This window comes from Topomyia yanbarensis, chromosome 2 (assembly GCF_030247195.1).
Source record: "Topomyia yanbarensis strain Yona2022 chromosome 2, ASM3024719v1, whole genome shotgun sequence".
In the NCBI taxonomy this organism is placed as follows: Eukaryota; Metazoa; Arthropoda; class Insecta; order Diptera; family Culicidae; genus Topomyia; species Topomyia yanbarensis.
The window spans coordinates 189,943,236-189,958,218 of NC_080671.1; the positions used below are offsets into that span (position 1 = coordinate 189,943,236).

Genomic DNA, 14,983 nt, shown 5'->3' on the forward strand with positions numbered 1-14,983 from the left:
AAATTTTTGTAGCAACAGCTATATCAAAACTTACCCATCAACAAAGCTGGCATTGATGTAGTCACTTCCCTCGACTCCACGAATCGGTGTCAGGCAAACGCGGGAAGCCTCGTATGGTAGGATGTGTACCAAGCGATTCTTGTGTTTATTGCACGGCAAATTCGCTGTTACAAATCGTGTCGAATCGGCTTTCACATTCGATAGTTTCTTGAATTCCATCTCCATTCCAGTAATGTTTTCTCCTGGTTCGGTCTGCATCAGCTTTTGGATGTGATTGTGTAAACTTCTAGCGGGAACCTCAGTGCTGCCACAGATCACCGCCTCCAGTAGGGCGTCATGGATGAATATGTACTGATCCTCGGTTTGAACCATGTAGTTACGTTGCGCTCGCAAACAGGTCACGTGTCCGTAGATATCGATCATCTTTTCGTGTCGCATTCGTTCGAGCATCGAATCAATTACGATGTAGCAACCAGTTCTTCCAACACCCGCTGAACAGTGTACAATAATTGGTCCTGAATCGGGAGGAGTTAAAGCCTTTGTACGTTTCAAAAATTGTAGGAACGGAGCTGGATGATCCGGAACGCCATGATCGGGCCAGGCCGTAAATTGTAATTGCTTCATCTCCCGTCTCTCGTTACTACCGCTTCGACATATTTGGAAGGTTCTTATACTGTAGGTTGCTAATTCCTGAGTTTCTGTGATTGTCACTGTCATTACACCGTAAACCTCGGTACCTCGTGCTGGCCAGTACATGTCACACTTGATTCTCGAACGTTCCTCCAATCGAGTCATCATGACGATTGTGGATGATTTGAGCTCCCAGCACATTCGCCAGAAATCTCCGAACGTTTCTTGAAGAGGTCCCTGGGTAGCGACATAGGCGTTGTGTTTTCTGTAACCATCGCAATAGTTTGCGTTGATGTAATCGGATCCTAGAACTCCTTCGATCGGCTGTAGAATGACTCGACTGTGGTCGTAAGAAGTTACGTTTGCATATCGATTCTTCGGTTTGTTAACCTCCATATTCGAATGATCCCATGTAAACTGCTGACCTGGTTCAATACTTTCGTATTCTTGGGAGAATTTGAGGTTATCGTTAGACTTCAAACGTTCCACGTGGTTTGCGAGCTCCGAGATAGGAATTGGAGGGTGACTGATCATGCCAGGTGTTTGAAAGTTTAGTCGACGCATATCGACAGGATCGGTAGGAGTGGGACCAGCACCTAAATCTGCAGCCATCAGAGGTCGAGTAACGGCAGCCTGATCCGGAGTTTTGTATGGTTGCCTTCGACGACGTATGAAGTACACCATGACCAAACACGACGACAGCACTATGGCCGCGATGATAGGGCCGACAACCCAAATCATTCCGGGTTCTTCGTTCTTACCTCGGATCAATATTTCTGGATCCTGAGGAACGTTTGGGTTCGGTCTATGTGGAGGTTCACCCGTTGGAGCTTCCTTCATGTCCAGTGCGAGGAATTCCGAGAATGGGCTCGAAGTGTACAAATGCTTTTGGGGAGTGTCGACCACTGCACGCACGAAGATCCGATAACGTTTGCCACGTTCCAATTTCCGATTGGTAAAATTGTGGTTTGTTTCACCAGAGCCAAGGTGGAACGTGTACGGAATGTTTCGTTGTAAAAACATGGCAGCAATGTAAGGAGCATTTGTTAGAATCGAACGCGTTTTGCTGGGTAAAAGGTCCTCGGTTAAAAACTGATCCGGTAGTTTATGAAGGTTAGATTTGTCTTCCGGAACCACGATAAGATAGTAATGGGAAATAGGACCGTACTCTTCTGATGCTTGCGGTAGAATAACTTGAATTTCTTCACCATTTACGACGCCGTAGAAATCAGGCTGTACCATCGGCTGAGGAGCGGCCATTTGCGTAGTGACAGTGATTTTAGTGGGAGGTTTGTACGAATAGTCTGTTGGAATAGCACTTACATTTACAAAATAAGTGGTAAACGGAGATAGCTCGCCAATGGTATGCGATGTAACGTGACTTTTAAGGACAATTTCCCGTTTGGGTAAGATTTGTTTCTGTGGGATACCTTGTGAGTCCACGAATTCTTTCACTGCGTCGAAGGAAATTTTGTAATTGATAGGATTCAGCCGGATCGGAGGGGCCCAATTCAAAGTCATGGAATGTGTACTCACGTCGTGAGCCCTCAGATTGAGTGGAACATCTTCAGGTTTGACCTTCACAGTGACCTTTTCGCTTAATCTACCAGGGCCATTTTTATATAAGGCAGCAATCGCTATGGCGTATTGAGCAAATTTTTCTAAATTAAGCAGGTCTGCAGATTCGGTAACGCCAACCAACCTAGTCTGCCACTCGTCTAGATCCTCGACTGCCGTCATGGTATAGAATATTTTATATCCTACAAGCTTACCACGAGACGGAACTGGCTCCCACCAAACCTCTACAGTTTGTTCTGATGTGGCAACAGCTTGAACTGAAAGTGGAGCCCTTCCCATATCACGTTCAGTAGATATAATTTTCTTTTCACTGAATGGTCCTGCTCCCTGTTTAGTGTATGCTCGAACTCGTACGACATATTCCGTACTTTCTTCCAGATTCGTGAAAACAGCTTTCATGATTGTCGTGTTCCGTTCCGTACCCAAACCATGATCGATCTTTTTATGAAACTGAACGTCATACCTCGTAATTTGACCGTTCCTGTGTTCTCTTGTTGGCTGCTGCCAGGTTATACAGACTACATCAGGAGTCTGGAACCGTACGGATATTTCCGTTGGAGGTCCTGTTGGTGTACCTTCAGGTGTCTGTAAGTATTTTACGGCCTCCTGGCCAATTCCAATATGATTCATTCCCGCTACTCTGAACTCATACTCCACTCCACGTTCTAAATCATTTATTTTTTTAGTCAGAGTATGCGGACCTAACATATTTTCCTCGTTTAATGGTTGCTCACGAACTCCCCATTTCACTCTGTAACCCCGCAGTTCCCCGTAAGTTTGTTTCGGTCGTTCCCACTCCAACTCGATCGATACAGTTGGATCACGTTCCAATATTTTCAAGTTAACTGTCGGTCGAATCGGTACCCCTCCCGGGGTTTTTATCGTGATCTGAGCACTGCGATCACCATCGCCCTTTCGCGTGAGTGCTGCCACCTGGACCGAGTATTTGGTATCCGGTTGTAGCCCTGTCACATTGTATTCCAATGCATCCACGACGTCAAACTTCATTGGATCATTTAGCAGTCCTTTGCCCTGTGAATGAATTGAAGTGGATAAGAAAACAATTATTTGCTAGAAATGGCATCCCAAATGAGTAGCCGCTAGTACTCAAAGAGGATTTAGCAAAAGTTTCCGAAAGCCGGAAGGTTCAAGATAAGCAAAATTCAGTTTATATAGTGTCACATCAGACCCAGAGCGGTGGCCGTGGCGTAAACGGATTAAGACTAAACCAGTATAGTCCTATGTGCAAATATTTTTTTACAGGTCAAAAGAACTTCACAAACGGTAAAAGCGCGGTCGAACATGTTGGTGTCCGCCACTGCCATTGCGTGGATGTTAGTTACGAGCCCCGTGGAAAAGTTGTGAGTTTGAGTAAAGCCGTGTTCTAACAGCGCTGCTTCTGCTGTCCCAACATCTCCTTCCTAGTAGGCGGCGACGATAAAAATTTTCAAAGTTCCTCGATGCCTCTGACTTCGGTGATACCGTGGTTCGTGATGAACTTGTTGCTATTGGCAGCTCCCAGGTGTCGAGTAGAATACTTAACGATAGCTGTCTCTGCTTAGCTGGTTGGCCCACTGTAGATGCCAGGTTTGAGTTGGGTGATGGTCGGCTTCTGAGTTGGTTGGTGTGCGACCGAACAAGACGTTGACCTTAACCCAACAAGTTGCACATCACTCGACCAACTTTCTCGATAGTGATACCCAAAAGCCAGAAATTCTTGACGTAGACTTTCGTTTGCAAAGACCGCACCTTTGCTGTTAAGGGACCAAGGGATAAATTGTTGCTGCTGGAACGATTCTTCTGAATAATTCGGCGTAGGACGTATAAGCTCCAAGCTCGTCTGGATGCGTCGACCGAACATTGCTTCTGATGGCGACAGGCCATCCGGTGCTGACTGGTTAGGGGTATTGCGATAAGTCAGTAGAAAAGGTCGATACCATTGTTGGTGCAAAACTGCTTGAATTCCACACTGGTGAATAGAGTATTATTGTCGGATATCAGCTTCTTCCGCATTCCAAGGCGTGCGCACAAACTACGAAGAATGATCGTTGCGGTGCGTCTGCACAATTTCTGGCTATTTAGAGCAGGAATTGACGACCAGCAGAAAGTATTCGCCACCGATGGGTCTGGCGTAGTCAGTATGCATACGCCGACACGGTCGTGAAGATTTCGGCCAGTATACCGGAAGAACATGCGCAGGAGAATTGACAATTGTGGACATGGTCGCACGTAATAGTAATCTCAACATCTAGCGACGGCCAGTTTACGTAGCAGCGGGCTACATCCTTCAAAGATCAATTTCAGAATAGCCTTGGTGAATTTGATTCTGACATCGTTTACGAAACTGTGAGGGTATCACAAGACGCTCGCTGGAAAGTATGCACCCTTGTATGGTCGCGAGAGACTCGCTTTGATTAAAGAACTGTATTGACAGTTAATGCTTTTGACCAACCTTCTTGGATGAACTGGTATACATTGCTGACGACGGTATCCTTGTGAATGCCGTCTCATATTGTTCTAAAACTGCGAGGTCAAGTTCCAAATCAGTTGAACGCTACTAACCTACTGACCTGAGAGTTGATGTGCCGAGACGGGACGTTAGCGTGTCCAAACTTGTCTGTGGTCACATAGTCAATGGTAAACTCGTACAAGAGCAGCGTGAGGGTCCAGAGTTGTAAACGATTTATGGTGTACACTAGAGTGACAAAAAAATGACCCCCATCGGCCCACCCCTGAGTCGATTCCTAGTCCCACCAGGAGTGTCTGCTCCAAATTTGAGTCAAATCGAACAAGTCTAGCTACCGGACCAACGTGCTTGAAGTTTGTATGGGATTTTTCGACAATTTACATGGAGAAAACCCACTTGGTCACATTTTCGCCGCTAGGTGGCACTGTATACATCAGATTATCACCAAAAGTGAAACTTAAGAAGATAATTTTATTATCTACAACTTTGTTGAAGACTGCAAAACGATCCGACTCCAATAGGAAAAGTTATTAAACTTTTAACGAAGTAATGTCTGAGTCAGTTTTGCATGGCGCCTAGCAGTGCATGGTAGTGTATCATAATGGTTAGATTTAGCTGAATAGTATGTTCGGAAGAATTGTAGTACATAATACGAGTTATGTTTTGGTTAGAAAATTGTAGTTCCACATCTGACCGCATAGATGGCGCCAACACTAACTTTTCAACGAAGAGAGATAGAAATTAAGTGTCTTCTATAAAGCTGTAGAACAAGAATATTGCAGTAATTCTTCCAAACATCTCGATATTCTATCTCTCTCCGTTGAAAAGTTAGTGTTGGCGCCATCTATGCGGTCACAGATTGAACTAAAATTTTCTAACCAAAACATAACTCGTATTATGTACTGCAATTCTTCCGAACATACTATTCAGCTAAATCTAACCATTAATCCACAAAAATGTTTAGTTTGTTAGAACCTAGTACTGATACAGTATCATGCACTGCTAGGCCCCATGCAAAACTGACTCAGACATTACTTCGTTAAAAGTTTAATAACTTTTCCTATTGGAGTCGGATCGCTTTGCAGTCTTCAACAAAGTTGTAGATAATAAAATTATCTTCTTAAGTTTCACTTTTGGTGATAATCTGATGTATACAGTGCCACCTAGCGGCGAAAATGTGAGCAAGATGGGTTTCTCCATGTAAATTGTCGAAAAATCCCATACAAACTTCAAGCACGTTGGTCCGATAGCTAGACTTGTCCGATTTGCTTCAAATTTGGAGCAAGTACTCCTGGTGGGACTAGGAATCGACTCAGGGGTGGGCCGATTGAGTTTTCAAAAATTCATTATTTTTCTGGGCAGTCTAGTGTACACTGGGATGCCCTTAGTTGAGCCGAAGCGGTGGATGGTCAGTTTGCGGCTGGAATTTCTGACCAAATATCATGCGATGGAACTTTGTTAGTGCAAATATGATGCAAGTGCTTCTCGATCGATCTGACTGTAGTTGCGTTCGATGGGTACTAATGCTCTTGAGGCATGCTACACGACCTTCACTGATCCGACTAGGAAGCGATAACGGATGGTCGCTTCAAGACCGAATGATGATGCATCGGCGGAGACGATGATATCCAGCAAAGGATTGTAATGCGTCAGACATAAGTAGATCAGATGAGAAAGGAAATCCCTTAAACCTATTGAAAGCATGATCATATTCGGGCGACCAGTTCAACTTGGTACCCATCTTTAGTTTAGTTCATCCAGGGGATAACGAAGTGCACGGTAACCGCACTTTTTCGCCAGAAATTCCAAAGATCGATTGTCGATACTGCTAAACTACCACTTTATTTTCTCTGTAATAGATTTGGTCGTCAGAACTTCCCAGCAAACTCTATAGTTCTTTACCACATTGGGTTAGGGACAATAGTATATCCTTGATCCTCCCTGTACATTTGGTCATGGAGATCAAAAATCTGGATACGTAGTTGAATTACTGCAGGGAACTAACATATCAAATATTACGAGGTTACGTAATCGAAATCACAAAGATCACACAATAATACTCAGCACGCTGAATAGTAGCCATGTGGTAATTGAGTTTACAATGTCCAGTCAGTGCCCTCACTAGAATACTGCAATTTTGCTTGAAAAAAAAAATGCAACAAATTCTATGACATTTTCGGAAAGGTTTTGTTTGAACACAAGTTTTCAAGCTACGCCAATGATTGGCTTGTTCGGATACAGCCCAGGAACGAATTTTGTGCTTTATCCAACTTATCAACAGTGGTAGAACTGGTTCTGGACCAAAGAAAGTTAATCGAAGTACCCGATCTAGCCAATTCGTCGCCCATTGATTTACAGTAATACTGGAATGGCTGGGTACCCACAAAAGGTTAATAGCATTTAAAATTCTAAGTGCTTTGATTTGAGTTCGACATGCGCCTGACTGTCCAAGCAAAAATAAAGTCTTTTACCGAAAATTCCCTGTTGAAGTGCCGACTGTACGCCACACAGAATCGCGAAGATTTTATGCTTGGAATATGGTACAATATCTACCAAGTTAATGAGTTTGAGTAAACCAATTACACGACAATAGACATCAGCACCGTCTCGGCCTTCCCACAAAGAACCGTCGGTATGATAAATTCGCTGGATGGAGCAGCCAGACAGCCATTCCTGGCGAGGAATTTTCACATTAATTTTTTTAAAACGATGACATGTGAGTTTAAGATCACTAGAAGCAAGCATATACTCATCCCAAGTAACTATTTGGGGCAACAATCTTGTGTGGCTAGTTACTGTTCCAGTGCCCAGTAACCTTAAGACGAAAATGATTCTTGTTTCAGAAACATTTTGTTTTTATGTACACGTGTGCAGTAGACCTCTCCACATTTTGAAAAAGTTTTGAAATATACATGGGTCAGCTCAAATTTTTGTTCTAGGTGTGAATTTAAGAACTTTCGCCAAAAATGGCTTAATTTGAACATGATTTAGAGGTGTCTCCAATCAAAAATCGTGTTTTTGCTATGTTTCCATAGGAAGATCACTTACACTCTGATTTGATAGGCCCTACATGCCCACATATCATCAAAGGTTGTTCCTTACACATATCTTAACCCATTATATCCTAGCGTATGAAATTTCATACGCAGAACTATCCATCGTTTAACGCGTATTTACTGCAGAATTTTGGCATCTAACTGCTTTATTATTGCACTAATGGGATTATTGCACCTCATATTTCATTGTGAAACAAGACAACTGCCATTTTTTATAATTTTGTTTACATTTTTGAACCGTGTATAGTTGGGGCAAATGGCGGCTGAAAAGTAAGCAATACATTTAATTGAATTTTATTGTTGGAATTCGTGCTAATAATTCCATTATGTGACAAAACGTTCCTACAGGTGTAAAAGAAGTATTGTCTATCAGAAAATCCGAAGAAATATGTCAAACAACTTAAAATTTGTTGTTTTTATTTAAGCGTGCGAATTTTTTTGCACGAGATATTTTCATTCTCAAAACCATTTTAAGCGATGATTTTATTTTTCCCATAATCTTTGATACATTTTTTGGTGGAATTGAAGATATCACTGCATTTGGCTCACTTTTTGAAACCCCTGGGTTATAATGGGTTAACATGTTTTAACAGGTGAACATAGCTCTAATCACAATAGAAACGTGAACGCACCAGTTATTACCATTCTCAAAAGATAGTTGAGCTTTGATTGGATTGTCGTGACTTCTTTTCTCTGTCACCACACAAGGCACCCATATGCCAGTATTGGTCTAATAACTGTTGTGTAGATCCACGAAATGTACTTGGGTTTGAGTTCCCGAGCATTGCTGAAGGCTTGTCTGCATTGGCATGTTGCATTTGCATGTAGTGGGTGCTCGCCCAAGCTAACATCTCGAATATAGTGGTTGATTAAACGTTCCAATATTTTGAGAAGAAAGGAGGGCAGTCTCATCTGTCTAAAGCTCTTTACCTCCTCATAAATAACGCGGTAACTTTTGGAAATGATTTTTACAGTTATTTCCCGTCACGCTAATGGAATGTATCCTGTTGCAAAACTGCACGTAAGAACTTTTTCAAAGGATGCTGGAAGTGTTCATGTACTCTTTGAAGTAGAATGATTCCATCATTTCTCGGAGACTAATCAACTAATCACCATTAGCAGTTCTAATCAAACTGACTTTAAAGCTTTTCGATTTCGAAAGTAATTTATTTAATCTACAAGTCCACCACTTCGCTCGGTGGATCGAAAGGCATTTCTGTATGCTTTGCGAGCCAACCTAAATGCCTCTCGGTCGGAGGTCTTCTAGAAGCGCGCATAACTCAAAGCGCACAAGCCTCTTGGTATGTTGCTACTATGAGTGAGTTTGTTTTGTCCACGACCTCATCCAAGTAACTTGGAGATTCAATCGTCGGAAGGTACGTATTACACCTAGTTGCCAAGCCTTTTTCGTAGAGGTCCCGAATTTGTAGATTTGACATTACAATATGTGTCAATGTCTGGCGAGACGCTTAAATGATTAAAGACGATGTACTTATGATCAGATAACGATGCTTCGAGCTTGTTGGGTGCAAACCAGTTTGCCATCTCATGCGTAATATCGTCAAAGCAGAGAGTTATATATAACACCAGCTCATACAAAGTTGAGCGTTTCCTACATTATGTATGTGCTTATTTGTACTACTTAAGTATTCCATACTACTTAAGTATTCCATTAATTCGGTGACTCTCAGATTGGTATTATGATTGAGAGGAAACCCGTTTCTGCCACAGTATGATACAACCCTTTTGAAATCATCAGAAGGTTTATTATGCGGTAAATATGCCGAACAATAGACGCATTTCTTGTTTGTGTTATCAACAGTTATATTGATCGTGTCACCACAAATATCGCGAGTTTTGAGGTCGGATAAAAACATGCGTCGAAAGCACTATTCGCAAGTTTACATGTACCAGAAATTTCACGTGGAGTTTTCATGCCATTTTGTAGAAAACTACGTAGACAGGGTTAATTAGCTTACCAACATAGAATTTTCCTTTATGGGAATACGGTTATTGAACCAAAGCTATGGAAACTTTTCTTACCGCACAAGGCAGGATATATTCATAGTTGTGGCACGTGAATCCTGAAGATGAATTTGTACTACTCCTACCATGGTCGATCAGAGCTCTAGACATTTCATCACCAGCACTTATTGTGCAGCAACTAGAAGGTACCAATCATGTTCGCTTATAATCGCTTATAGCGAACTCCGAAATAGGTATTAGAGACATGACCATCATTTGAATCCCACGGTTTGCGAAAAAGCAAATGTCAGAGATTCGCTTAACACAGCAAGGGTAAGGCCCACGACACTCCATGTGCGACAGGTATTTTTTAGTCCTGCCAGGCCTTTGGTCCTCGACACGGAGAAAGTCCTTGACTTGAGGGCTTTTGTTTTCAGTCGTCTCTTACGACATGGGAGTAGGAACCCAGTGGATCAATTCTTGTCTAAGACACTTCAACCACCGGATGCCACACGACCTGTAGGGTGGTTTTGTCCGGAGAAAGATAATAGACTGTTATCAACGGCCCAATGGACCACTGGACACGGCATACCGTAAAGGTTACTACTTCGCTCTCGACCTCATACCGGAACTATTTGATGTTTCCAGCAGCGAATCGAAAAAAGTTCGCGGGTACTGTTGCGAATGATGTTGTCCTGATGCTAAAGAAACGTACTTTGATGGTCTTGGACAGGGATGTCACATTTTTTTCGGTATATTTACATTTACACAAGCCGTACAGCCCGCTACAGCGACACATCACTACAGTTCTTGCTAGAACGGTAGCCAAACCGAGTACATTTTCCCGTAGAGCAGTAGAATACATTTTTGTTTTGCTGCTGTACTCCGACTGCTCGGTGAGAGTGTGGCGTAGTAGTAATGTTTGTTCTCTCGCTTTGTACACTTTTCTCTGTGTAGTCAAAGGGAGAGGCCCGCACACGAAAGCGTTGATGCCGGTCGTGGCGTAAACGAACAGCATTCATTGACGTCGTTTTTGATTGAAAATATTGATTAGATTAAGAATATTAAAAAGTGTAAAATAAGGAAAGAAAAGCTGTACCGCTCGCGTCTGGTGGCTGTACTGGGGGCAGTATTTTTTTGTCATGTTACTGCTTTGCTTACAGACTGCCGCACAGCGCTGGGCGTCCTGCAATAGCGAAAGACAGCAACGTCGAACGAGAAATGAGAATGTAGGCAGAAAAATTACAGCCGCAGAAAAGGTAGGCATTTTGCATCCTTGGTCTTGGATCTGTTGCTGGTTCTGAAGCAGCTCGTTCGTCACGAGCGATTGCTGCTGAATCTGTTGAAGAATTTTCACGATTATCATATAGGTATGTAACGTTGTCATTGTCATCGCGATAGCGTGGATGTCAGTTGTGAGCCCTGTAGAAAAGCTCTGGGGTGGAGTAAAACCTTGTTTACGGAGCGTTGTTTGAGATGTCCAAATATATTGATAGGGTAACTCATCATTCTACCAAAAATTGTAATCATCAGAATTCTAAAAATCTGAAAGCACTAATTAACGAATTTGAGCATGCTTGACTAAATCTTACATCTGGAACTACGGTCATTTCCGGAAAGATGGTCTTAGTTCTTAGAACTAGACAAAATTTCTGGTCAATTTCAAAAAAACCGCCTCAATTTTTTTTTATGGAATATGGAGCTATTATTTTCAAATTTATAATTTTCGTTTAAATAGGGACCTAAGAACTAAATTATACATCCTTTATCATTATTTGCACTGTACGATTTGACTTACCTCATCACGCATTTCCTGCACGTGAATATGATACCCACGGATGATGCCATTTCGGTTCTTCTCCTTCGGTGGCTTCCAGGTTACGTGTATTGTGGTGGAATTGATTGGTGTGACCTTCACTTCTTGTGGATCTCCGGGCACTACGTATTTCGTTCAGGAGTAATTTTTTTTTGGGAGATTGGAAATGGGATAGGGTGTTGAAGAGGACGGGATATAAAAATAGTAATTAGTATCAATAGTAAAAAGTTCATTGGAAAATGAACATTTAAAAACTAATGAAAAGAAAATAAAACCCTATCCTATTAGTTTTCTAATACTTGTTAGTTCTTCTTAGCTACAGTTAGTAAGTTTAGCATTCACATAGTTGCTGTCTTTTTACCTTTCTCATTCAGGTAATTTTATTGTTTCTTACTATAGTTAAAGTTTTACTTTTTTTGGTTTAGTACATTATTTTTCTTTCTCAAATCCTAAACACAATTTTGTATTGTTTTTTCTTCAACAAACTCTTATTAAATGATCTCTAGTATGAAATATTCCAGAATATGCTTCGAACTCTTTCACTTTTCCTTAAATTCGAAGCATACTTTACTAACCGTAACCTTTACTCGGTTAACAATACCATAAATGCAAACTGCTATCAAAACATTCAGCAGCTTATTGAAACTGCATCTATAAACCAAGTTAACGAAGACATTAAAAACTAGATCAACGGTTGTCGGCAAATGGTTATCGCTGCAATTGCACTTCCATCGAGCAGCAGCACTTTTCCAAATTAGACCTGTCGCTCGACAGGTTCTCGCCGTTCGCTCATTGTTCGATACATCGCATTCAAACACATCGAAAATGTTTGCAATTGCCGGGGGAAACTTCTTGTTGGGCTGCTGCCTGCTCACACGAGGAGGGGAAAGGTAATTTCCGGGGATTGGCGCCATTTCGCTAGTCGCCGCTTTGTGAAACGACTCATAACGGCAGTCATTGGGATTCGTGCTTCTCTACTCGTGTTAAGCACGGGGCAATAATCTTGTACAGCTTGTTCGCAGTTTGGTGGGTTTGTTGTTCTTGCGAAATAGAGGTATAGTTCTGCCGCCACTTTAGTTTTATTGCGAATGTTTTGTTTGATTGGTTCGGAAAGGGATTATATTCAAGTTAGCTTAGCAGCAACAGTTAAGATCGAAGCCGTGTATTTCGGGCATGTGTATCGTTAGTTTATTCCATGCAGTTTTGATGTTCTTACCAAAAACTTCATCGCTCTAGTGCATAGAAAGTTTTCTACTGAGATAAATCGTTTTTTAGGATCGAAGTATGCGAATAACACATATTATTATTCTAGTAAGCAACGAAATTACAAGTATAGATTGTCCCAGAAACAATAACACACAAATCTTTTTATGTAGTTATTCTAAAGTGATACATTACAAATTACAAATCAAACATGTTTCACGTACCTGCAGAGAAATGAGTAACATTTTTACTGCAAAACGTCGTGCCATTGTGCACAAATAATGCTCTGTACCGGGTCATCAATAAGAATAAAGGAAGACCCGTTGGAGGATTTACGTCGAATTCACCGGAGAAAGGTGCGGATAATCATAAATTGATAAACATCTTTTTTTCAAAAAACAACTGCAAAATTTCAAAACGATTGATTCAGTAGATTTTAAGTAAAGATGTACATCGCAAAACAAATTTGCGAAGAGGCGCTCCGGGAGATTAACTGTCACTGCTTCAATTTTCAGTATTTTGCGATGGAGTTTTGTGTAAATATTGTTCAATTGTGGCATTAACATAATAATTTTTTGGAAACTTTTGTCTTTATTATCGAATTATCCTTACCCTTAACTTTTGAAGAATGATTGATTTCTATAAATAATGTAAAAACAAATTTTCAGAAAAAAATTCTAATTGACGTGGAGGAAATGAAATCCCCCTGCGTATTTCAGACAAAGCCGTCAATACCCAAGACGCCCAAGACACAAACGAATGCGGGAAGTTATATGTACATTTCCCGCGAGTTCGTTTTTTATCACTCGTTGCTTGGGGTTTGAACGAGCGACAGGAAAAGAGTTCACATTTTTCGATTGCCATGCCAGCACAGACTAACACTCGAAAACAATTGTTCGCCCGCTTAAGCGGTCATTTTAAATATATTTGTAGTTGGCACTGTGGCCACATTTGCAATTATGGCGCTACTGACATGTGAATAAGCATATGGGGGCTAGACCACTAGTGAAAAATTGTAACCTGAGGGGTAACCCACCAGCAAATGAATGTTTGGGACCGTGAAAAAAGGTGGAGCTAGTGTTCTGGGAAAATTGCCGGATCGGTTTTTGAGGGAATTTCCTCATAGTGTTATGTCAGTTAGTCTGTGATGCCAGTACCATATGCACCTGCTTCCTAACTGTGTGTAAAGTATATCTGCTGTGCCAGGTTAAACTTTGCACACACGAACGAGGGGGGTAATTTTGAGAGTTTATTCGTATATGACCGCGTGTTGGTTTTCTATGATTCGTTGCTTGGGTGTTGAACGAGCAACACATGAGCTAGAACAAGTGGAGGCACGGTAAAGAAAGATGAAGTCGGCAGTATTGTTATAAGCCTGTTTCATATTTTTCGGATGTCAATAGCCAGTACAATATACAATAGTTTCCTAGTTGTGGGAAAAGTCTATCTGGCGCTTTTCACTCTGCACACGAGTGTGCATATTCGGTTGGTTTGGGTTTAGATTGAACTCAACGTTCAACGTTGATGAATGGTATGCGCGTATGCTACTTTTGCTTTTAGCTTTCCGTATAGGTGAGAGTAAGCCACAAAAAATCACTATGGATTTTGTTCTAGTTATTCACACATTGTTGTTGTTGTCGCGTTAGAATAGCATGGGTTAGCTGGATTTTCGCCTACTGCGGAATATGAATTGGAGAATTTCTGGGGTTGCAAAATCTCTCTGAACTTGTCTTCTTTCGAAAAGTAAGTAAGCCGTTGGGCCCGGCCTTTATGTTTGATGTGCCGATATCTAGAGCACAGATGGTGGAGGTCGCCTCTCAGTGCGGACAGAGATCGACGGAAAATAAATATAAATAACATAAAATGTAGCAGTTTTTGTTTAAACAAACCCGAGTGAAAATTCAGACTAAAGCGGTTCAACCAGCAACTTGCTACTATGGCAAATAGTGGCAATGATAAAAGTCGAAAGGGGTTTTCAACTAATTCGATGTTTGTTACTACTATCTGGGACAGTCTATAGGCTAGCACATGTGATGGAATTGTGTGAGTATGCCACTCGAGAAAGGCAATCCAGGGAAGTAGCGATCTCATTGAAACTAGCTTCGAATGTCAACGCTTTGTAGATGCAAATTGGATTCTGAATTTAAGCATCGACTGATACGGGTGTTACGCTTGTACTCGGGAGTTTCTTTCTTCAAATCAGGATCGGAGTAGATAACATATTTTGTAGCTACAATAGGCGATCAAAATATTGTTAGAAAACTAGAA

The 14,983-nt window shown here is 41.5% G+C and overlaps 1 protein-coding gene across 10 annotated transcripts in view; it reads right to left on the bottom strand.

Annotated features, from left to right (window-relative positions):
* LOC131682492 (tyrosine-protein phosphatase Lar) overlaps positions 1–14,983 on the bottom strand; it is a 487,937-nt gene that overhangs the window by 7,444 nt on the left and 465,510 nt on the right. For all 10 annotated transcript variants that reach the window (XM_058963998.1, XM_058964004.1, XM_058964003.1 and 7 more), the window contains 2 exons: positions 11,495–11,634; positions 35–3,240 (listed from right to left, as the gene is read on the bottom strand). In XM_058963998.1, coding sequence (XP_058819981.1) covers positions 35–3,240; positions 11,495–11,634 — 3,346 coding nt within the window. The remainder of the gene's footprint in view (positions 1–34; positions 3,241–11,494; positions 11,635–14,983) is intronic.